General features: G+C 35.9%; 1 protein-coding gene and 1 non-coding gene across 7 annotated transcripts in view; one reads left to right on the top strand and one right to left on the bottom strand.

The window, feature by feature from the left end:
- The window catches only part of PRKACB (protein kinase cAMP-activated catalytic subunit beta), a 125326-nt gene extending 100810 nt beyond the window's left edge, over positions 1–24516 (top strand). For all 6 annotated transcript variants that reach the window (XM_043575432.1, XM_043575429.1, XM_043575430.1 and 3 more), the window contains 5 exons: positions 944–1070; positions 2032–2127; positions 5645–5767; positions 17526–17690; positions 21181–24516. In XM_043575432.1, coding sequence (XP_043431367.1) covers positions 944–1070; positions 2032–2127; positions 5645–5767; positions 17526–17690; positions 21181–21306 — 637 coding nt within the window. In that variant the 3' untranslated portion in view covers positions 21307–24516. The remainder of the gene's footprint in view (positions 1–943; positions 1071–2031; positions 2128–5644; positions 5768–17525; positions 17691–21180) is intronic.
- On the bottom strand, positions 8608–8753 carry LOC122482196. The gene has a single exon (XR_006297007.1). It is a non-coding gene; the product is annotated as a U4 spliceosomal RNA (small nuclear RNA).
- Positions 24517–24832: the final 316 nt, after the last annotated feature.

Genomic DNA, 24832 nt, shown 5'->3' on the forward strand with positions numbered 1-24832 from the left:
TGGAATTTCTATTTCTGGTGCTATGAGATCAAATTCATGCCAGCCATCTTGAGGGAAGTTCTATTCATAGTTCATGTTATTCATTGAGGACATAAATCTGAAAGTCATTGCAGTTTATCAGGCCAGTTAACAGAATTCATTGTGTACACTACAAGATGAAAGAGAAACTCAAACTAGAAAATCAGTACATCCTTTGGAGTAATGCTCTGAATGTGGCATCAACATGACACTTATCTGTCAATTGATCTAATCTGTGCATACAAGAACTGTACATGTTTACACAAACATACAGATTACCCCTGTGTTTATATATCTGTGTAAACATGCATAGTAGAAGATTTGGAAATTCAGACACCATGATTGTATCTATGCTTTCTGGATAGGATTACGGGAGCTCCTTATCCTCCATCTATATTTTTTATGCTTTTTTAATAATGAGAATATATTGTTTTTGTAATAGGAATAGTCTGGGTCAAATGGCATCAGTCTGCAGATTAATGCAGTTAAACAACTTCTGTGTAGTGAAATTCTTTAAGCACTTGAAATTTATGAGACAGGTACATGGAGCTTATCAACAGTAACAATGGCCTGATAGACCATGTATTGACATGTTTGCTTTTCAATCATTCTCAAAGTGAGACATAATTATAAAAGCATCAATAGCCTCTAATATGGCCGATAAGAATTTAAAATAAGATGGCTGTTTTAGAGTTATATTTTTCTTCAATGTGTGCTGCCCCATAAGCATATTAAAGTACTATTATCTGAAGATAGTTCAGAGGTTTAGTAGATATTCAGAAACTAACAAGATTCTTAAATGTTTAAAAGAAAAAAAAATTGGCTTCCAAAATATTTCTACCCTATATTAATTTTTTCCATAATCTACTAATTACCGTGTGTTAACCCATTTTACAAAAATTCAGTGTTTTCTTTTTCTTCGCAGTGAACCCCATGCACGGTTCTATGCAGCTCAGATAGTGCTAACATTCGAGTACCTCCATTCACTAGACCTCATCTACAGAGATCTAAAACCTGAAAATCTCTTAATTGACCACCAAGGTTATATCCAGGTATGACTTGAACACATTATATATAATGTATTACTAGGTAAAAGTTGTATGTATTTAACCTCAACTACCAATATTGGATGTTTTTTCTTTGAGTGAGACAGTTATTTCTTCCTAACAGCTTAGCATCATGTCTAACATATGGGAGAGCTTAACAATCTTCCTAATAGCTTAAATGAGCTCACGGTTCTGCCACTATTGCAGAGACCAAAAATCCCATCAAGAATAGAACCTGTTTACACCTCCCATAGTCTGCAGTTGTGAATTGAATGAACATAGGCTCCTACGTACAGAAATACATAGAATAGCTAAATTTGTGAGCTCTCATTTAGTGCCAGGCATCATTCCGAGTGTTTTACATGTATCATCTTTTTTTGTCCTGATAACCTTATAAAGCGTAAGTACTGCTGTTACCCTCATTTTGAGGCTAACAGAACTAAGGCACAGCAAATCACACAGGCAGTAAATGGTGGTCAGAATTTGAACCCAGCTGTCCCCAGAGTCTGTGCTCCTTAACAGAAGCAGCCAAAGGAGCCCTGGCTACCAATACGGAACTGGTGGGGGTGTTTTATTTCCACTTCTGTGAATAGACCGAGAACATCCCTTTTTCCACACTTATCAATAGGTTCTCCTGTTGATACTTTTGTATTGCCAATGACGTAACTAATGTCAGAGCAAGAAATACTTCTTGGACCCAAGAAATACTTCTAGCATTGCTTCATTTTTGTTAAAAGCATTTACTTTTACCATTTTGTGTGTGTTTATTTCTTTGAGTCAGGAAAAGGCTCTCCAGAGTGAACCTTCATTCACTAATAGTGGCCTGCATGGATTGGTCTCAGTTACACTGACTTAATTTTTTTTCATGGTTTTAATTTTAACCCTGATTTTTAACTTTGAACTGAGGTGCAACAAATACATTTATTGTGAAATAATGAATATTCACAAATTTTTTTTTCTTTCATAGGTCACAGACTTTGGGTTTGCCAAAAGAGTTAAAGGCAGAACTTGGACATTATGTGGCACTCCAGAATATTTGGCTCCAGAGATAATCCTTAGCAAGGTATATTTATAATGTCATTATGTAAGAGTAAAAATATAAGGCATGCATCACTGTGGACTTTTATAAAAACAGTTTACTGATCTAGTGTTACATTGTTACTTAATCTAAATTATGAATTTATGTCTGTTTGATTACTAAATAATAATTACTGGCAGTCTACCACTAACTCAGTAACCTCTCAATTTTAACTCTGGATCTAAGAGAAATAGTATGGTAGAACATAGGGAAAATAGTCAATGATATTGTAATAACTTTGTATTGTGGCCTATGGTAACTAGATTTGTCATAGTAATCATTTCACCATGTATATAAAATGTTGAATCACTATGTTGTACACCTGCAAGTAATAGGATATTGTATGTCAACTATACTTCAAAAAAAGTTAATGTGAATAAATCTGATCTCGAGATCCATATTTTTTTCTTCCAGTCTTACTGAGAAGTAACTGCCAGACCTAACTGTCTAGGTTGAAGGCATACAGTGTAATGGTTTGATTTACATAGATTGTGGGATAGATTACCACAATAGGTTTAATTAACATACATCATCTCATGTAGATGTAATAAAAAGAAAAAAAAGTCCATGTTTTGAAAGACAGTTGTTGATAGTCTGTTGAGGATTGTTCTACTTTTCAAAACAGTGAAAATATGGTAAGAGAAGTCTATAATCATACCTAAAAGGATGGTTCCATTCTGTTCTCCGTTCCACTGCCATCCCTAGGTGGAAACAGCTAGAAAGGAAAAATTAACAATAACTGAGCACAAACAGGAACAATGAAAGAGAAAGGGATAACACACATGCCTTGATAGTTACAACCTGAATAACTATAAATAACTCTATAATAAGAATAAAATAAATGATCTCATTCAGCTTTCCTCTCAACTTTGTAATTTAAATCATCTATAACTTTTTAGTCTTTTATAACCTAAATATCATTGCTGCTAACACATTTCTTTTGTAAGTACACCTACCAAATAATGATGACAGAATAAGCACCAGAACTTTAAAAAATGCATATATATTATAAAAGTAATAGATGTTCATTTACAAAATTTGGAAAATGCAGAAAAATCAAAAGAAACAACCAAAAAAAACCTATAATCTCACTACCCAGAGGTAGCTTTTTTTTTAAAGTAATTTTTTTAAGTTTATTTATTTATTTTTTGAGAAAGAGCACAAGCAGGGGAGGGGCAGAAAGGAGAGACAGAATCCAAAGTAGGCTCTGCACCATCAGTACAGAGCCCCACGTGGGCTTGAACTCATGAGCTGTGAGATCATGACTTGACCCAAGATCAAGAGTTGGACACTTAACCGACTGAGCCACCCAGGTGCCCCAAGGTAGCCTTTTTCAATATATTTTTCTGTGCATGTTATCATAGTTGAGATATAGTGAATGTACAGTTTGTATTCAGCTTTTTTCACTTGAATGCTAACAAGCACGCAAACATTCTAATGGCTTATTTGAAATGTTATCATATTTTGCCATTCTTCTATTGCTAAATATTCAAGTCATTCCTTTTTCCTTTTTCTTTTTCTTTTTTTTTTTTTTTGCTATTATAAATAACTGTGATAAACATAAATATTTTATACATAAAGCTTTTTCTGCATTTCAAATTATTTTCTCAGGACAGATTCCCAGAAGTAGAATTACTGGGACAAAGGGTATGAACATTTTTAAGTCTCTCAATAAATACTGCCAAAGTGCTTTCCAAAAAGATTGTAACATTTTATACTCCTACTACTTCATCACACTGTATCCAGCATTAGATATTTGTAGTTTCAGAATAATTACTAATGGGGCACTTGGGTGCCTCAGTCAGTTAAGCATCCGACTCTTGATTTTGGCTCAGGTCATGATCTCAAGGTTCGTGAGTTTGAGCCCCACATCAGGCTCTGCACTGAGGGTATGGAGCCTGCTTGGGATTCTCTCTCTCCCTCTCACTACTCCCTCTTTTCCCCCTGCTCTCTCTCTCTCTCAAAATAAATAAACACACCTTTAAATAAACAAACAAATAAATAAAATAATTACTGGTTTAATAGGCAATAAATGGTATTTCATTATTTTAAGTCTCATGCCTTTGATTATTAGATTTTTTTAATGCTTTACAGACATTTGATGGGTTTTTTCTGTGTGTATGAGTTATTAGTTCATGTCCTTTGCCCATTTATCTATTTTAATTTAGTTTTTCTTACTGATTTGTTTTAATTCTCTATACTTAGGGTATTAAAAGTATCTGGCATATTTTTTATAAATATTAGCATACAATCTCAACATAGAAACCAAAGCTTAGTAAAAGGATCCAGCTCAACATCACGTGCTTCCACTATACTAAAAATATCATAATGAATGACATTACTAGTGACTTAAAAGAATTAAAGCATAGTTGATGCCCATTTCTATTAGCAAAACAAAGTGCTATTCATCTTATGCTAGTCTCCCTTTAAAAAAACATACAGAAGCAGAAAAAAATCTCTATGTTAGATTTTAGCTAATAATTTGAAAATTAAATGATTTGTAAAGCTAAAATTTTGACAAAACTTTGGAGTGTGGGGAGTGGTGAAGGTAATTTGAGGGCAGACCAGATCTGGCAAAAACTCAGTTCATTTCTCTCCGTGATCAAGTTGAATTTTTTTCCATAATCTTTTGTGCCAGCTGACATTGACCATAGTTGATAACAAACTTTATATAAACATGTTAATATTTTACTTTTATTTTCTTACAAATACTGCTAGCTCTTAATTTTAGCAAGTTTAGTATGGAAAAAAACAAAAATAACTTTAGAATTGTACCTTTGGTTTACAATGTAATTTTATTTACATTTTTTCCTTTTATTTGATAAAGTTCTTACAAAAACCTCAAGGATTAGTTATCTTTTCTGTACACCTTTTAGAGATGAGAAGACAGTAGGATAGCTACAGTAAACTTAAATATTTACATTTATTAGGCTCCAAATTAAACTTGTAGCTTTCATTAAGATCCTGTGAAGTGGAAGAGAATGCCCCTAGTATAATCACCCTCCTAACGTCAACAATATAGAGTATTTTGAAGTCAACTCTGCTGTTTACTACGAAGTCCAGTATCTACTATTCTGTATAAAAACCTTTGGCCTTTCTATGAATGCTCTAGAAAACCTGATTTATAAGGTTATGGACCAAGAATGGACTTGAAAAAGTAATTTAGCAAGTCCCTTCCTATTGTTGAGCAACAACTAAATTATCCCAAGTAATTAGGGGATATTTATTGTCTACAATATTCTTAATGATTTTAGGAACGAGATTTAATAATATTTCCAATTCCAATATAATTGGAATATAGCCAATATCTGTAAATTCTCCCTGTTTAATTCAAGTGTGATCTGATACATTTTGTTCATTTTTTATTCTCTCCTGAATAGCTGTGCAGCAACTGCTCTTTAACAAATTTCATATGCTTGAAGATCATTTTGAAATCATCTATGACTTCATTCCCTTCTGGTAGATTAAGTAATAACTAATATTTGCTGCTGGTTTATCTTAGGGCTACAATAAGGCAGTGGATTGGTGGGCATTAGGAGTGTTAATCTATGAAATGGCAGCTGGATACCCCCCATTCTTTGCAGACCAACCAATTCAGATTTATGAAAAGATTGTTTCTGGAAAGGTAAGTAATACATTTTATTATTCCTCTATTACTTGTTATTTCTATAATGAAATGTAAGATTTGCATATTAAAACCATTTGATGTCATCAGAATAATTACCCTAAATTGGAAAGAATACAAAAATACCCATAGTTCCTGTCTTTGTATCTAGCATTCATTTAAGATAACAAAATAAACATTAAATCATTGCAGTTTCTTAAGAAAATGAGGCAGTTTTACAAACAAGTTAGCAAAAAGATAAAGCAATTTTCTTTTTTATCACTTATAAAATACAGGATCATACCTCTCATTCTCAATATTTCTCTAAGTAAGTAAATTTTTACTTACTTAGTTATTCATGTGGGTATCTCCTTAGAGAGAAGTTTTAGGGGCTGTTTTTGTATCTCCTTGTTTTTTCAGGAGAGTCTTGTTTGAATTATGCCAAACACCACAAAATTGGAAGCAAATACAAAATAGATAAGCCTTTATAAAATGGAAGTTCAGAGAAAGGATATTTATATAATTGTTCATATTGATTGTGATTATAATTGCCATTGATCTTTAGCAAATATGGCAATAACTTTTTTTTGAGCATGAGTAGATTCAATATATCATAGTATTTTACATTTTGTAATTACTCCATAAACCTTCCTTCTTTTGTAATCCCTAATTTTGTTTCCAAAAGTATCTCAAAACAAACCATTCATTCTTGCCTTAGCATACACTTTTAAAAAAATACTACAGTCGGGGAGCCTGGGTGGCTCAGTGGTTAAGCATCCAATTCTTGATTTCAGCTCAGGTCATGATCTTGCGGTTCTTGAGTTCAAGCCCTGCATTGGGCTCTGTGCTAACAGCGTGGAGCCTGCTTAGGATTTTCTCTCTCTCTGTCTCTCTCTCTCTCTCTCTCTCAAATAAATAAATAAATAAATAAACAAGCAAACAAACAAACAAAAAAACTTAAAAAAAATACTACAGTCAATTTTAATAGAGTTGAGTCTGATTCTTTCCACCGTAGAAAGAATAGGCTTTAAAAAATTCCAAAAAGACCTTCTATACATTTATGATAGAGTTTATAGGAAGGGATATTTTCCCATTTTTCCCTTTTTCCTATTCCTACATGTGGTACACCCCATTAGTTTATCTTTCTTTTTTCTTAGGTCACATAGCCCCATTTAGAATATGACCAGGAAATAGAGCATTAATCTTGACATAACAGTACCCTGAGATGTGATGTAGTTGACTTTTTTCTATTTTGTAACCTTAGTCTAAGGCAGAGAATTGCCTAATCAACCTAGAGAATCTGGAAGGACATAGAGAAAAAGTCTCTATTTCTTTATACCTCAGCCAGATTCACACTTTACATTTAGTGTAAAAGCTGACCCTCAGCTCCATGAACTTAAAATTTGTATCACCTATATCACCTGAATGTCCCTAATGTAGTAATTTATCTTTTTTACCAATATTCAAATTTAAATCATGGATGCCACACAGCTGGACTGTGAGGACAAGACACCAACAGAATGAGTCTGTCCAGCCCCCTAGAATCCACATCTCAACACGGTATTGTTCCATATCTTATAGTGTATACGTAGTCTACAGGGATCACAAGATTTTCAGTTATATTTCCCTTCATTTTATGAAAGTTTTATCTTATGGCAGTATTCACAAACTAGGGGACTAACTAAAGAACTTACACTTCAACTATGTCAAAAATAAAAATTAAATTCTTCTTAAAGATAACTAAGCTAGGTGTTGAAAGATTTACACCAAGGTAATACAGAAAGGCAGAAAGGAATACTTAAGTCATTAGGTATCACTGCTGTCCTTGTTACATTTGTAGGTATCTAGGCCTCAGGTTTCTTATCCTTGTAACTGTTTTCATCCAGCAGAATATCAAAAGCACAGTAAAAGAACTTTTGAGATGAACAAAACATCAAGAAAAAGTAGTGTACAAGACAGGTATTAATTTTCTAAGAATTTGAAAGGTGATTATGTAAAATCTCAAGAAAGAATATGACCCAAAGGTCATATGAAGAATGTTGAGAGAACTGAAATACTTTAAAATCACTGAATGAAAGAAGCATAGAGTAGTCCACCCTTGTCTACGGTTTTAGTGACCTACAGTCAACTGCAGTCCAAAGCGGGCGATCCTCCTTCTGAGGCATCATCAGAAGGTCAGTAATAGCCGGCCACTACAGCACAACAGCTGTGTCATTCACCTCACTTCATGTCATCACATAGGCATTGTATCATCTCACATCATCACAAGAATGGTGAGTACTGTACTGTAAGATAGTTTGAGAGGGGGACAGAGAGAAAGAAACCACACCCACATAACTTTTACTACTGCAGCATGTTGTTGTAATTGTTCATTGTTTTTAATCTCTTACTGTGCCTAATTCATAAACTAAACTTTATCCCAGGTGTATGTATGGAGATAAAACAGTTCAGGGTTTTATCAAAGGGTTCAGCAAAAACCAAGGATGCAGAAATTCTACTAATAGTTATTAGAAATTCTACTTCTAATTTAATTATAGGTCATTACAAAGCTTCTACGTTGCTTTTACTTATGCTTTATAAAAGAAGTAAAACTCTCTGACAAGGATGCTGTCATAACTAAATTTCCCTTATTTAGAAAAATGGCTTTGTTTAAAATGAGTCTATCTTCATCTGTATGAATAGGCCTTCACTAGCCAATCATGCCACAATGTGGAAGAAAAATGTTTACCTGTTTATGAATATGTTTTTATTTCATATCAAACTTTAATAGTCAGGCTCCAATATTAATATTTAAATCTGTGTATATTCTATAATCATAACTGTTTAAATCCTAGTCACCTTATTAGAAGAATGGCAACATAAAACTTTATCTTATCACAATATCTGATATCTTTCTTCACTTATTTAGAAATATGATAGGATGTTTGGTATACTATTGTTTTTCAATTAGCAATAATCGCGCCTCGGGTAAACCTCATTGGCTACGATACTGCCATGATGCAAAGCTTGGTATACTATTGTTTTTAACTAAAGGTGCCAGATTATCGTGTCCCATATTGGAAATAAAGTTATTTTCTTCCTTTTTCCCCTTTGCTCTTAAAGTAGAACTCATGAAGCAGAATATTGGTACTAACTGATCTCTAGGATTTACACTGTGTGAACATAAAGTCATATTCATATGCACCATTCCCAGTAAAACCATCTGTTTCAACACTCAAAGCCAAACTGGAATGTATCCCTATCCACATGACAAACACATTACAAGTGTTATTATCTCACTGGTTAGTAAATAAAAGCCAAATTGGAGAATAACTAATACTTAAATTTTTTCATTGTTCAAGTCATTAAAACTCAAATTTTGGTCTTCCAAATCCTATATTTGTATTTAAAAATCTTTAATGATTTGAATGATATATCATTTAAAATATGTTTCAATCATAATTTTTTTGCTGATTTTTTAAAAGTGTGTTATTATTTTATGCAACATTTTATATTGATTACTCTCTCCATTCTGAAGCCATAGATTATAGGTATCAGTAACATCAAAGTTAAAATAAAATGTATTTAATGAAGTGATTAATTCACTGAAATACACATATTTGAAAATCAGGTTGCTAAGTATTTTCTCTATTACAATATTTTAACTCAAGTTGGTATTTTTAAATGCACAGAAAGATGATCAATCAGCTTGTTAGATTCTCTCCTACACATATTTTGCCTTTAAAAACGGAGGAGGTGGTATTTTAAATGTCAAATTATTCATGTGATATCAAGGTTCAGGTTTAGAAATGCACAGTTGACAGAAAAGTCTTAATAATTTTCACATTAAATTTGACATTAATTAGCAATATATATACTGAGTTTCTTATATAGTCTTTAAATTCCATACTTCAGTGCCATATACTCTATGATAAGAATCAGTTATGGTTCCTACAGCAACTCTATTTAGCTGCATCACTCTGAGAAATATATAAGTTAATATTGTGTTCAAAAATGATACTTGAAATAAGGCAGTCAAGTAACAGCTGTTGTGGAAACCATAACTTTAGAGTCCTTGACTTATGAAATTTAAAAAAAAATTTCTGAGCTCTATTATATTTAAAGTAAATATTAGTCCACTTTTAATGAGCACCAAAAATGTACAAGGAGACAGTATACAAAATATAAAGTTGTAAACATACATATATAGAGAATGATCAAAGAGTCAGTTCATTTTTTCCTGAAAGGAAATTCATATTCACATGAAGGATAACTGATTAGCAGCCAAATAGCTATTCCTTTCTGTCTCAGGGGTCCCCAAAGCCATTCCCATTTTAGGTGATTTGCTAGGAAGACCCAAAGACTTCAACATACAGCAATACTCAAGAAATGAAGCCCTTATATTATAACAAGTACCTTCATTATAAGATACCTTACAATGAAAAGATAGTAAGTACAATCAGCAAAAGGAAAGGCTCATGGGGCAGCGTCTAGAGGAAACTAGGCACAAACTTTCAAGAGTCTTCTCCTAGTCGAGTGACAAGAGATTAACTTAATTCCTCCAGGCACAAATTGTGACAACATGGGTAAATGTTGTCTCCTAGGGAAGCTCATTAGAGACTCAGTGCCCAAGGATTTTATTGGGATCACATATACACCCTCTACCTAGCCCATACCTACATCCCAAACTGACAGAGCAAAGTAGATGTTTGGCATAAGCCATATTGTTTGTACCAACAATCTAGGTACAGTGAACCACTCATATTATTTAGGGAAAGTTTCATATCAGTGTGAAGAACTGTTACCATGCCAATTGCCAGATCCTGCCCAAGGCTAAACTTGCAAACAGGCTTTCCATAAAGGTTAACAGTCCCAAGCCTGCTATATTAGCTCTTTTCTGCACTATTCTGTTTCCTAAATAACATACACATAGGCAGAAATACTACTGTACTTGTTCTAAGATGCCATTGTTAATGCTTTTGGGGAAATTAAAGTGCCATTTTTTATTTGGCTGTGGCTATAGTTAAAGAAACTTAGATAACTCAGTAGTCATTTTCATAAAATTCAAAAGCAGTTTTACCATTTGCCTAAAACCAAGGCCATTTTTTAACACTTTGCTGTGGTCATTTAAAATTCTTAATAGCTGCTTTGAGACAGTCCTTACTTTAGTGGTCTTTTGGGCAAATGATGGCAATTTGTTTTGCAGGGGAAGGAAGGAATGAGGATTGGGTAGGTAATGGTCCTCTGTAACCGTCTAGGTTTATCGTAACTACCACTGTTTCTGCATAAATAAGAGAACAGATCAGAGAGCCCAGCTGTGGTAGTAATATTTTAAAAAAAATTTTTTTAACATTTATTCATTTTTGAAAGTGAGAGAGACAGAGCATGATTGGGGGAGGGACAGAGAGAGAGGGAGACACAGAACCGGAAGCAGGCTCCAGGCTCCGAGCTGTCAGCACAGGGCCCGACGCAGAGCTCGAACTCATGGACTGTGAGATCATGACCTGAGCCAGAGTCGGACACTCAACCGATTGATGCACCCAGGTGCCCCTGTGGTAGTAATATTTATAAGTATTTTTTAAATGTACTAGATCTTTCTTTTTATATATAAGATCCAGGCTGGTTAAGTTTCCTCAGGTCCTTTGAGGCAGTGTGGAGGTTGGTACCATATCTATAGAAAGCTTAATGTATGAAAAGTTGTTATGCCTTTTGAAAAATTTACTAATGTATATGCTCATTTTTGCTAGATAAATTTGTTACTGGGATACAGATTTCTTAGAACTGCACCTAATTTGGGCCACCTGGGTAGTTCAGTCAGTTAAGCATCTGACTCTTGACTTTGCCTCAGGTCATGATCTCACAATTCATGAGATCGAGCCCTGCGTCAGGCTCTGCACTGATAGCCCAGAGCCTGCTTGGGATTCTCTTTCTCCCTCTCTGCCCCTACACTGCTCTTGTATGCTCTCCCTCTCTCTCAAAATAAACAAACTTAAAAAAAAAAAAAACTGTACTTAATTTGAAAGGTAACTTTTAAAAATTTATTCTAGCATGCTTGTGGACAGAAGTTAACAGATTATTGTTTGTTGGCTGGGTGCAAACTCTTTTGAGTCATTTAAGCCAATAAATTTTATCTCAATGCATAAAAAGTAATGTGACTAGTTAAACCATCTCCCTGTCACTTGTAGAAGAATAGCAGTAAAAATTTTCCCTTCTTGTTCAAAGACCAACTTTGTAATTCTGTGATTAAGCTGAGCATAGACAAATTTGATTTTGGTCTTATTTTATTTCTAAAGCTAAAAAAAAAAAAAAAAAAAAGTAAAGCAGTTAGTGAATTTAAATTCCCTGGTATGGGTATGGTAACAACATGATCAGATTTGCTTTATGGATGTAACTTCCTCTTAATTTTTAGGAAATACTAATTTTCCTAAAACCAAAATGTACAAGACTTTATAACCGGTGCTGAGGGGCGCCTGAGTGGCTCAGTTAGTTAAGTGGCCAACTCTTGGTTTAGGTTCAGGTCATGATTTTGTGTTTGTGAGTGCAAGCCACCTGTCAGGCTTTAGCACTGACATTGCAGAGCCTGCTAAGGATTCTCTCTCCCCTACTCATGCGCTTGCTCTCTCTCTCTCTCTCTCCTCTCTCCAAATAAATAGACTTTAAAAAAATGTATAACTAGTGCGGAAAACAGAATCAATGTTCTATTGAGTGAATTCAGATGTGAATTTCTTAGTTGGTTTAACATATTACATAATGAAATTTGATGAAGTTATTTAAGGTATCAGCTATAATTACAATGCTGTCCTTATATAAAACAGGGTCATAGTTGTCCTTTTTCTCCCTCACTCTACCAAATTTAAGTACCAAAAGAAAAGAAGAAAGTGCTTTTTCTATAAATGAACAGGTGGAGCATGAGACACGAAGGAACTTCTTGCATTCTCCGAACGATGTTTCTAGCACAGACCAGTCTAGATATCTAATGATAGATATTGTTGCCTTCCAAGTTCCTTCTTTGATTCAAAAGTCAGCTTCAGATCACTAAAATATTATTCTAACAGAAAAATTGAAAAAATTAAAAATGTATTGAATTAGTGCCTTGCATCAGTTTCATAAAAATTAACTAATTTTTTTCACACCTGAGGCTATTCATCATTTTATAGAGACCAGAAAGGTGAAAGAGTTTGCCCTAACGCATAGGGAATGTATGTAACTGGAGCTGGGAATGGAACCCAGGTACTCTTTCTATTGAAGTGATAGGCTGGTGGGACTTTTGAGATGGTAAGAATGTTCAACTTTATTCAGTTTAACTCCCTTATGCTATATGTAGGCAAATCAAGACTCAGAAGTGCCCAAAGATAAAAGGTAGTTTGTGGCAAAGCCAGAAATTGGATTTAGTTCAGTGGTTCATTTATTATTTGTTCACTTGGCTTCAGTAACGCTTCACAATCTTAGTTTTATTCTGCATTACTGGTCTCTCCTTGTTGATCCTCCTTGCCTTGGTCCTCTTCTTCCTCTACACTTCCTCCATTGGTGGATTCATCCAGTTTCATGACTTTAAATGCCAACTGACGATTTCCAAATTCACTTTTTCAGTCCATACCTGACTCTTGGGTTGCAGACCCTTGTAGCCAACTTCTTACCTGAGATCTCCATTCAGGTATTCAATACATATCTTAAATTCAATCTGTCTAAAACTAACAGATTTTTGTTTTCCCTGGCAAATCTGTTCCTCCCACTGCTCTTCCCGTCTCAGTTGATGGCAACACCATCCTTTCAGTTACTCAGGCGAACATACTCTGGAGTCTTCACTCCATATCTAAAGCACAGGAAAACCATTTTGACTCTATCTTTACCTATCTTTAGCATACACACAGAATTCAACCACTTCTTGACACCTCCACTGATATTGCTCTCTTCTGAGTCACTAGAGTGGTTCTTTAAAAATGTTAAATTAGATCCCGTTACTCCTTCCAGAAGCTTGCAGTGGTTCCCCATTTTCTTCAGAGTAAACATCAAAGACCTTACAATGCAAGACTTTGTGAGGTGCGATAGGATGACAACATTTGTAAAGGATCGCTCTTGTTGCTAAATTATCATCTATCATCTCTCTTCCTCACTAGGATGTAAACTCTGTAGGTAGGACTGTTTGCTTATTTTGTTTACTACTATATGCCAAGCACATTGGTGCCTAACACATGGAAGGTGTTTGATCATTATTTGTCAGATGTGAATTCATGCGTTCATGTAATATTCATTGAGCTCATATTATATGCCAGACCGTGCTGGATACAGTAAATTAGTTATGGTCTCTGCTTTCATGAAGCTCTCATGAAGTGGACACTCACTCTCAGAGATACTGACTTAGGTGGTCACCTGTGTGTTCTAAACATGTATGTTTTTAGTTGTCACAAACTTTTTGATACACACTATATGTCAAAAGCTTCTTCTGATGTCTATACCTCGTTGTAGAAATAGATTTATTCTCATGAATAGATTAGGAAACTCAGAAGTAACTTAGTCCCTAACCGTTGTTAAAGCATTCTAAACAGGAAATATCGGGCAAAAAAGATCAAATAAACACTCTAGGAAGTGTATATTGCACAAACACCTCTTTCATGTTAAATAATGCCAGTTTGCAATAATCTTCTCTCTCAGATCTAATGGTTTAATGGGTCCAGACTTTTTCTTTTCCACATCTGGCTCTTTACAGCTACTTTCACATTGTTTGCCCCATAATGGACTATCAGAGAGACGCAGGAGTCAGGAGGATTCAGTTATTTTCCCAACAATGAAACTGACTGAGTTGGTAGTCTCACTGGAGCTTGGTTTCCTTATCTTAAATGAAGATTTGGATTAAATTAAACTAAGACTTCCTTTGCTCCAATATTCTAGGATTCTGATTTCAGTTTTTACAGCAGTTATAATCAATAATAATAATAGAAATAATACTCTTCTTAATACAGTTTTGAAGGAAAAATTATCATGCTTCCCATGATAGAAACCGTTGGTGTTTCCAAGTTAACATGCCATAAGTAAAGTCTTGCATCTGAAACGTAATTGTGTTTAAGTCATTTTCTGGTTTTTGCTAATTTCAATTTGATGAATCAACATGGCTCTTTGGAAGGTCAAATCAACAAAGAAACTACATTTCTGATTACATTTCAGAACAGTCATGGAAAAAATACTTTCACAATGATTCTCATTATTTCTCCTTCAGTATACTTAAAGGATATGACAGATTCTCATCATTAACATCATTAACATGCCTACTATGTGAGGTGGGCTGCCTGTCAGAATCTCTGGGGAAGAAGACTTGTGATATGGAGGTGAAGAGGATATGTCTGTCATATGATAAGTTTTCCAAATGCCGATGTCTACCATCATAAGCCCCTACTATAGCTCCCCATTTGAGAATCCCTGTTCTAAAGATTACAAAGATACATACGCACATTAATCCAAGACCAACGCTTTATCTGCATTCCAAAATAAAGATCTACTCTATTTAGGTGTGTATATTCTTTAGGCACTCTATTGCACGTTACCTGAATTCAGAAGATAATTAAAAAAATTTTTTTTGATGTTTATTTTTGAGAGACAGAGTGTGAGTGGGGGAGGGGCAGAGAGAGAGGAAGACAGGCTCCAGACTCTGAGCTGTTAGCACAGAGTCCAACGTGGGGCTCGAACCCACGAATCATGAGGTCATGAGCTGAGCTGAAGTCCAACGCTTAACCAACTGAGCCACCCAAGCACCCCTCAGAAGATAATATTTTTTAAGTTTATTTAATTCTTTTTGAGAGAGAGAAAGAGAGAGAGGGAGAGGGAGCGTGAGCAAGGGGAGGAGCAGAGAGAGGGAGAGAGACCCCAAACAGGTTCCAGGCTGCAAGCACAGAGCCTGATGGGGGCTTGAACTCACAAACCATGAGTTCATGACCTGAGCCAAAACCAAGAGTTGGACGCTTAACTAACTGAGCCACACAGGCACCCCCAGAAGATAATGTATATGTAGTACATTATTGTCTACCATTCTAAACATCACGAAAGGGAGAATAACTGGCACATTACGTTGAACAGTTCATGCGGACTCTATTCTAAACAAAGACAGCTCTACTTCAAATAAGCTACTTCTTTGGAATCTAAGCAAAGTTGGAATATAACCACTATAAAAATAAGTCATGTTATTTTTAGACACTATGCCTTTTGAATACCCCATATTCTCTAGTTTCTACTCCAACTGGGATAAATGAGGAAATGTGCAGCAAATATTTTTAAGATGAAAATTTCAGTCTTTTAGAAGTGTCCTGACAATAACTCTTTTCAGGTTATTGAATCATGAAAAACAGTATAGAATAATTAAGGATATATACTCCAGAGCCAAGAGTACCTGGTTTGGGATGATAGCTCTACCACTTATTAGCTCTGTAATCTTAGGCAGATTACTTACTTGGTGTCACGTTCAATTGTATCACCTGTAAATGGAGATAATAATCATGTTTACCGTAATGTTAGGTTATGAACCAGTGCACATAAAGTTTAGCACAGTGCCTAACTTCTAATAAGCCATTATATTAATAAAATGTTAATTTGGAAGTAAAAACTAAAGAAGGAGCAATTCATGTGCCTTTTTTTTTCTTTTTTGGAACATAAACCCTCTTATACTCTGTGGTAATACGGGCTTTGCTAAAATGAGGCTTTCAGTTGCTGATTTATTTGAGTTGATCCCAAATCCTCTTGGGTCAGTAGCTATTCAACCTTCAAATAGTCCTTGGTTGTTGGACACAAATTTTAGTTTTCCTCTGGTATGTTGATGACTTTAGTTTATTATTTACGTGAAAATTTTTTTGATCTGTCACTAGGAGAGAAAATAAAACTTCTGCACAAAGTAGAGAAGATACTGCTTCTCAGGCTTTCATGAATAGAGATAAAAGCTCAGAATTTCAGACCCAGTGCCCCTATCATTTGAAGCCCCAGGATCAGCATTTTTACCCTCTACTCCTCCAGTTGACTCTGCTGAAAGTGGGTCCTAGGACCACACTTGGAGAAGCATTTATTTACAGAATAGCATAAATAGCAGTTGGGAGACTATAGTTATGAGTCTGGCTTTGCCATAGGGTCTAGCTTTGCATGCTTGTGATTTAATTTCTACTTTGAGACTATGAGAATGCACATCATGTTGCGCTTTGGAAACTCAGAATATATATGTTAAGGAGTTATATTTATTTGAAGACAGTGTAATAAAGAACAAAATTTATGAGGCTAGGAATCATGACTAGATTTCTAGTCCCAGCTCTGCCACTTTATAGTCTAGTGATTGGGTAAGTTATACAATGTCTGCAAATCCTAGTTTCTCCATCTTTAGAATAGAGTTAATGCCATATTCACCAAATATGTCATAGTTCATTGCTATATATCTAGTGCCTAGAGCAGTGTGGTACATAGTAGGTCTTAATAACTAATTGTTAAGTAGATGAACTACATTATTTGAAATGACACAATAAATTCTGGGAATAAAAACACAAAATGGCACAGTACCTTCCCCCCAGAAGCTCATGATCTGGGGGAAACAGACATACACAAATATTACAACATACCTCAATAAAGATCGACTGAGGTAATGTCATGACACGCGATACAAGTTATAAGGTGATGGTGGCACTTGTAGAGAACCACAGTAAGAATGCAAGGAGTTCATAAATGGGGTCTATTAACCCTTTAAAGCATTTTCTTCAGATGTCTATGGTCCGTTGAAGGTGAGGCCATGATAACCACTGGAATGTGAATTTGACCACATGGTGTGTTCATACAGGTCCGATTCCCATCGCACTTCAGTTCAGATCTCAAGGACCTTCTAAGGAACCTGCTGCAGGTGGATTTGACGAAACGGTTTGGAAACCTGAAGAATGGTGTGAGTGATATAAAAACTCACAAGTGGTTTGCTACAACAGATTGGATTGCTATTTACCAGAGGAAGGTGAGCCATTTCTTTCTTTAATTTAAAAGCTTTTGGAAGTTAGTATTTAAATTATATGTGGTAAAGATATTTTCAGCTTAACACGTGGTTTTAATTTTTTTACCTTTGAATTAATCCTATGCAGGACTTAGGGGACCTTTCCAGCCCACAATTTAAAAATGAGTTTTTAAAAAAATGAGTTTTCTACTTGATTAAAGAGAAGGCATATTCTATTTTGACCATCAATCTGAAATTTTTTTTTAACATTTATTTATTTTGAGAGAGAGCGCATGCATACATGCAGGAGGGGCAGAGAGAGAAGGAGAGAGAGAATCCCAAGCAGGCTCCATGCTGTCAGCACAGAGCCCAAGGCGGGTCTTGATCTCACAGAGCGTGAGATCATGACCTGAGCCGAAATCAAGAGTCGGATGCTTTACTGACTGAGTTACCCAGGTGCCCCAATCTGAAATGTGTTCAGTGTCAAATTTTTCCTACCCTTGCCTCTTACTCTTCACAATATTATGGTAATTATTAAGTAAACAATGTCCTAAGGGTTTGCATTTCAAAACTGATGTGAAGCCGCATTAGAAAGACAAATATAAACAAATATATTCTCCTTCCTGGAATTGGCAAACAGCTGGATTTAATAACATTTAATAGCTAGATTCATCAGATATTTTTCAGTCTTTATCACTTTACCGTTGTAACAAATTGAGACATTGAAGAAAGATTTTGCTGTGCTGAGTTACTTTTCTCTCAACATTGCTTCTCAAATGCCTAAAGATAATTCGTATTTATAAAGTGTTGTCATCTTGAATATATTTAATTTTTTATTTTTTTTCCATAAAACCAAAACTTCTAATGTTTCAGAGACTTGCCATATTTAATAATGCTATGCAGCCACATGAGTGAATTTCCTTAGGAAAAAAATGTAAATGCTATAAATTAATATTAATAGCACGGTTTTCCTAGTTTATATCTTTTGGAAAAGAATATAAAAACAAAGCATTAAAAGAATTTAATAATGCAGCAAAGACCAAAACAATATGAGGGCAGTAGTCTCCGCATCTCATAAGATGGGTTCAGAAACTTCCTAGGCGTTAAATTCATGAAACAGCCCTTAGCATTATTATCTCAGCTGGATATGTTATGTAGTCAAGAGCAATTCTATTTGGGTGATTTATTGAATCTGTATTTTCTTTTAGTGCTTTTTGATCTAACTTCTTTTTGTTGTTGTTTAGTAATTAGCCAGTTACCCTCTCACCATTTGTTGAATAACTCTTCTTTGACCCCTTGTTTGAAATTCCGCCTTTGCTAATGCTGAATTATTACATACTTCAGTCTGTTTCCGACTCTATGCTTTAGGGGTTCTTTCTGTCTATTCTTGTACTACGCACCACACTGTTTCACATACCTTGATGGTAGCTTTTACTCAATTTCCAAAATATTTGTATATTTAATATGTGGAATTCTTATCAATGTTCAAGGAAAAGAATACATAGTTCAATATTTTTTAGTTGTAAGAAAATACACAAAACAAAATTTGCTATCATGCAGGTCAGTCATGCTAAGTGCATACTGTTGTGCAACCACGACTGCCGTCCCTCTCCAGAGCCCTTCCATCTCGCAAGATGAAAACTGTGTACCCATTAAACAAGGACTCCTGTTTTATTGGTCTCTCCAAATATCTATATTGTCTTTGGGGCTCTTAATTGGGATAACAGTATATTAATTAGAAGAAAATCAAAATCTTGAAAATTCCTCATAATTAAAATGTTTACGTTTCTGCCCCGTGTTGGGCATAGAGATTACTTTTAAAAAAGTAAAAATTAAAATCTTCTCCTCAAACATATTCAGTGCACCACCTAATATTAATAAAGTCCCTATTTTAAATAAAGGAAAGCCATTTTAATTTTAGGATCCAAGGAGAAAAAAATGTTCAGAATTCAACAATGCTATTTTTCTAAAAGGGACATGTTTCTTTCCAACTTCCCAGAAAGTTTTGATAGCTAGATATTTTAAACAAAATAAACTTGGGAATTAAAAGGAAGATGAAGAGGAGTGCCTGGCTGGTTCTGTCAGTGAAGCATGTGACTCTTGATCTGCAGGTCATGAGTTCAAGCCCTATGTTGGGCCTAGAGCCAACTTAAAAAACAACAACAACAAAAAAAAAAACAAGTATATCTAAGAAATACCTGTAACCTCAAGAGAAAGGAATTAAGGAAAAGGATAGAAATATAAAGGCTTGAGAAATAAGGAACCGATAAAGGAAAATCTGGAGTTCTGTAACCTAAAGTGCCAGTATTTTGATACCAACAGTTAATTATCCTAGAAATCTCTTAAGTATTGTACCATTCCTTGAATGAAAATGTTGAGATTAATAGCAAACCTACTGTTTGCTTTCTCTTTTTTTTTTTTAAATTTTTTTTTAATGTTTATGTTTGAGAGAGAGACAGTGTGAGTGGGGGAGGGACAGAGAGAGGGAGACACAGAATCCGAAGCAGGCTCCAGGCTCTGAGCTGTCAGCACAGAGCCCGATGTAGGGCTCAAACCCATGAGATGTGAGATCATGACCTGAGCCAAAGTCGGCACCTTAAGTGACTGGGCCACCTGGGCACCCCTGTTTGCTGCTGTTTCTAATGCTGTTATCATTTAGGGACTTGAAGGCATTTAAAGATGCTACCATATAATAATGGTGGGAATTTATTTTCCTTAGTATTTAGAAACTGTCAGGTATTCATCATTCCTCTTTCTGATTCCAATATTTGTGGGTTTGGTTTTTTTTTCTCCATACCACCATGCAATTAACTCAGTTCTTAACGCTGAACCTGGAGATAGCCGCAGACCCCACAGGCTGAGGGCTCAGTCCCAGAAGAGTGCCCTCCACCCACCACCACTGCAGACATTAATTGCAAGTTAGGCACCTGCTTCTGACTAAGCAGCTTTAGATCAGAGGTTTCCCACAAACCCCTCCTAGGGTTCGATTAATTTGCTAGAGCAGCTCAGAGAAGTCAGAAACTGCTTACTGTTACCAGTTTATTATAAAAGAATGTAACTCAAAGACAGCCAGAGGGAAGAGATGCATAAAGCAAGATATGGGGACGGGGCTCAGCGCTTCCTGCTCTCTTCAAGCACGCCACTCTCCCCCAATCCCCACTTGTTCACCGGCCTGGGAGCTCTCCCTACCCCATCCTCTTGAAGTCCTGTGGCTTCATTAGGTAGGCATGATTATTTAAATCATTGGCCATTGGTGACTAAACTCCGTCTCCAGCCCCCCGCCCTCCCCACCCCCGCTCCTGGAGGTTAGGAGGTGAGACTGAAAGTTCCGAGTGTCTAACCAGCACCCATCCTTAGGTTACCTAGGGGCTTTCCAAAAGTCACCTCATTAACATAACACCTATGACATCCAAGAGTTTAAGGAGCTCTGTGCCCGGGATTAGGGTGAAGACCAAATACGTTTTTCCTATGATAAATCAAAATATCACACTTCATTTTTCTGTCTCATTTCCAGGTGGAAGCACCATTCATACCAAAGTTCAGAGGCTCTGGAGATACCAGCAACTTTGATGACTATGAAGAAGAAGATATCCGTGTCTCTATAACAGAAAAATGTGCAAAAGAATTTTGTGAATTTTAAAGATGGGCAACAAGATGACATCAGAGCTCACACTCAGTCTTTGCACTCTGTTGAGAGATCAGGTGGAGTCGAGACCGTCCTTGTGAAGCAGTTACCTAGTTCCGTCATTCCAGCGACTGAGTGAGGTCTTTATTGCCATCGTCCGTGTGTGCGCTCTGCGTCCACCTATGTAACAAGGCACCGCTAAGCAAGCATTGTCTGTGCCATAACACACAACTAGACACCTTCCCGCTTCCCTCTGGTTGGGCTTTCTCCTCCCCTCCACCCATTTCTTCCTTTTTCATGTTCGTCGGGTTTTCTCCAAGCAGTGCTCCATTTTATTTTGTGGGTATTTCAGACGGCCAGTGTTATGGCTCTGTGATATTTGAAAGGAAGGGTAAGTGTTACCTTCGGTAGTTCTTGCCGTTATGGTTGTTGGTCGATGGCTTGAGGCTGTACGGCCAGTAATTATTTTTACTTTGAGTAGCTCAGACTCAGTTTTGCCAAAACTTCTGACAATTTTTGAAGACAGAGTGTCGTATCAACAAGGCAATTTATACAAAACAAAACAAAACAATACCTTTTGCAGAACTCACCGCTCTGGTGAGACATTTGGATAGACATTTGGATAGAGGAGCTACACCCGGCAATTTGGATTTCTAGAGATCAGAGGTTCCGTCTCCCTTCACCACCTTTTGTATTTTCCTCCCGGTGAGTAATCGGGTGACCACCTGTGCAGTGTGACACATGCAGCTCACTCACAGGAGAAACTAAAGCTGTGGGTCCCATCACTTGGTAGGGGACCATCACTTGGTCATTGCTGTAGGGATTAGGGCTTTAAGATTTCTACACCTTCGCTCCTCCGTAAGGGTTTTAGCCAGTATTTTGACAGAACGCGACTGATGAAGAAAGGGACAAATTTTTTAGTTTCTCAAACAAGTCCTCCTTGTAAATTTTTTACGGGAAAAAAAAAAAAACGAACTAAAAAAGATCATTAATGTGGACAGTTACTTTGCTGAGTCCAACAAATGGCTTGATGCTTGTAAGCAGTGTAGAGACACTCTTATTTATATAGGGATTTTTCTGTTTGTTTTGCTTCGCTTTGTTTTGTCACGGTTAAGGACAAAAGGAGTTGTTGCCAGGTTATTCCAGCACACAGTATCTGTCAGCCCGAGGGAGAGGCACTGTTGTAGCTTCAGCGTTCATCCTATGCCTCATCCACGAGGAAAAGGGACAAAGTTTTTAAAACTGCCACAACTGTATTTTAATTTTGAGGTGTGATAGTTTTAGACACGTTAGAATTTCCAGCCTCTTTCTGTACACAGCATGTATGATCATGCAGATGCAATGTTAGTATTTGAGTTTAATTTTTTTTAATTCTTTTTTGCCAACAGCATTGCTGTCAGTGGAAATTTCAAGCATTTTTGCACAGTTAGTTCCACGTTTGTTGAGAATCCATGGCTTAACTCTGTTTTTAAAGTATTTTTTTCTTTGCTTTTAAATTTTCCCATCTGGTTTTATCTCCGTGTGTCAGTGACCTATCTTAAAACAACACACCAAAAGAGCTGAAAGTAAACTGTGTTCATTTTTTATGATCAATTTACATGCATATAAGTTGAGTTATTTTTAATCAGACTGATCTTAATGTATATAAGCATTCTATTTGCTTCATTATTGGTGCCGGTCACTGACAACTTCTTTATCTCTGTACCACACTCTTGTAAAACCTTTGAAGACATTGAAAAAGCCTGTCTGGGATGTTCTCTGCATCCATCTGTACATCTTTTGGTTGTCAAGTGTTCCTGCATGGTTATGTCATTTAAGAGCTGATAACTGATTTCAGTTGGTCCACTTATATTTAAAATGTGCAAGAAAAATATGATATACTTTGCTGTATCAAGTTTTATGTGACAAAAATATGTCATTCATGTTAATAAATTTAAACCATCATTTCTATAAAATATTTTCATTCTTTTTTTTTTTGGCCCAAGAACATGCTGGTCGTTGTATTCTATATGTATGCAACAAATACCATGGTAGCTTTATTGTATATTATTGTAGAATTATTTTAATAAATCATGGGGATGACAATTTGATTATTACATTTTAGTTTTCAGCAATTGAGAAGATTTCTCTAAGTTCTAAAAAGACGTTTTAAATAAAATTACTACTTGCCCTGCACAACTTGCTGTAGAATCTGCCTAGGTAGATGACCTCTCGGCATGCGTTGGTTTTGAGGGCTATTTAGCCATTCCCATTTCTCTCTCCACTTAAAGGACACGAGCAAGCTTTCAGATATGTCAAGGGAGTCTATTTCCAACCAATCAAAGACGCGGAATTAGAATATCTTCAAGTTATATAAAACTCCCAGTTTCAGCCACAATTTAGCCAAGAACAGGATGAAAATTTGAATAAGAAATCAGTGGAATGAATCAGTGTTTAACCTCAGATTACATTATTTGAAGCAGAAGAAATTACATTTTTCCTCAGTAAATGATAAGGAGATGGCACTGCAGAGGAGGGACCCCTTGACTCAAAGTCAAGACATCTGGGTCTCAGGTCTGGTCTGTCACAGTCGGCATGACCTTGGCCTCAGCTCTCTCTTCTACAAAATGGAAGAATTCCATTAGGCGGTTTCTAAGGTCTTTTCTAATTTTCACATGTCATGACAAAATTCTTTTTATTTGACATTTTGAAGGGATAATGTGCTTTGAAGTAAATCTCGGTAAGGTGATATTTTAGGGCATCTTTCTTCTCCTTATCTCTTACAGTGTTCTTACAATTTTTTGAATATCATAAGGACCTTATGTCTGTTTTGATTCCTTCCTCCTTCACTGATGCTAAATATCCAACTGATATCAAACTGTCAACCTACCAAAAACAGATATTGTGGCTTGTGGGTATTGCTGTCTTGTTTTTGATATGTTCTTGTATTGACTGCCCATTGGCCTGAAAATACTCATCATAAGCCTAAAAAAAAAAAAATCATTTTTCTTTCCCACTGACTGTTTTATCTGCTTGTTGTAAGAATCAAATGAAATAATGTATGTGAAAGCACCTTGTAAACTGTAACCTATCAATGTAAATGTTAAGGTGTGTTGTTATTTCATTAATTACTTCTTTGTTTAGAATGGAATTTCCTATGCACTATTGTAGCTAGGAAATGCTGAAAACAACTGTGTTTTTTAATTAATCATAACAGCAAAATTAAAGTATCTTCAAAGGATAAAACGGTGCCTTGAGTTCTATTTGGTGCCCTTATCTCCTGATTTCTTTTCCACGGATACTGCAGATGCCTATAGGTTTCTAGTTTCTATGTATTCGTGCTGGTCTTTGGTGATGGGAACAGAGTAATAGGGGAAGAATGCCCGCCAATCTAGTCCAACTGATTATATATTAAGAAAATACTAGATTCATTCCATAGTTTCTAAAAAGTGTTTCTACTTGGGGCGCCTGGGTGGCGCAGTCAGTTGAGCATCCGACTTCAGCCAGGTCACGATCTCGCGGTCTGTGAGTTCGAGCCCCGCATCGGGCTCTGGGCTGATGG

The sequence above is a fragment of the Prionailurus bengalensis genome, chromosome C1 (assembly GCF_016509475.1).
Source record: "Prionailurus bengalensis isolate Pbe53 chromosome C1, Fcat_Pben_1.1_paternal_pri, whole genome shotgun sequence".
Lineage (NCBI taxonomy): Eukaryota > Metazoa > Chordata > Mammalia > Carnivora > Felidae > Prionailurus > Prionailurus bengalensis.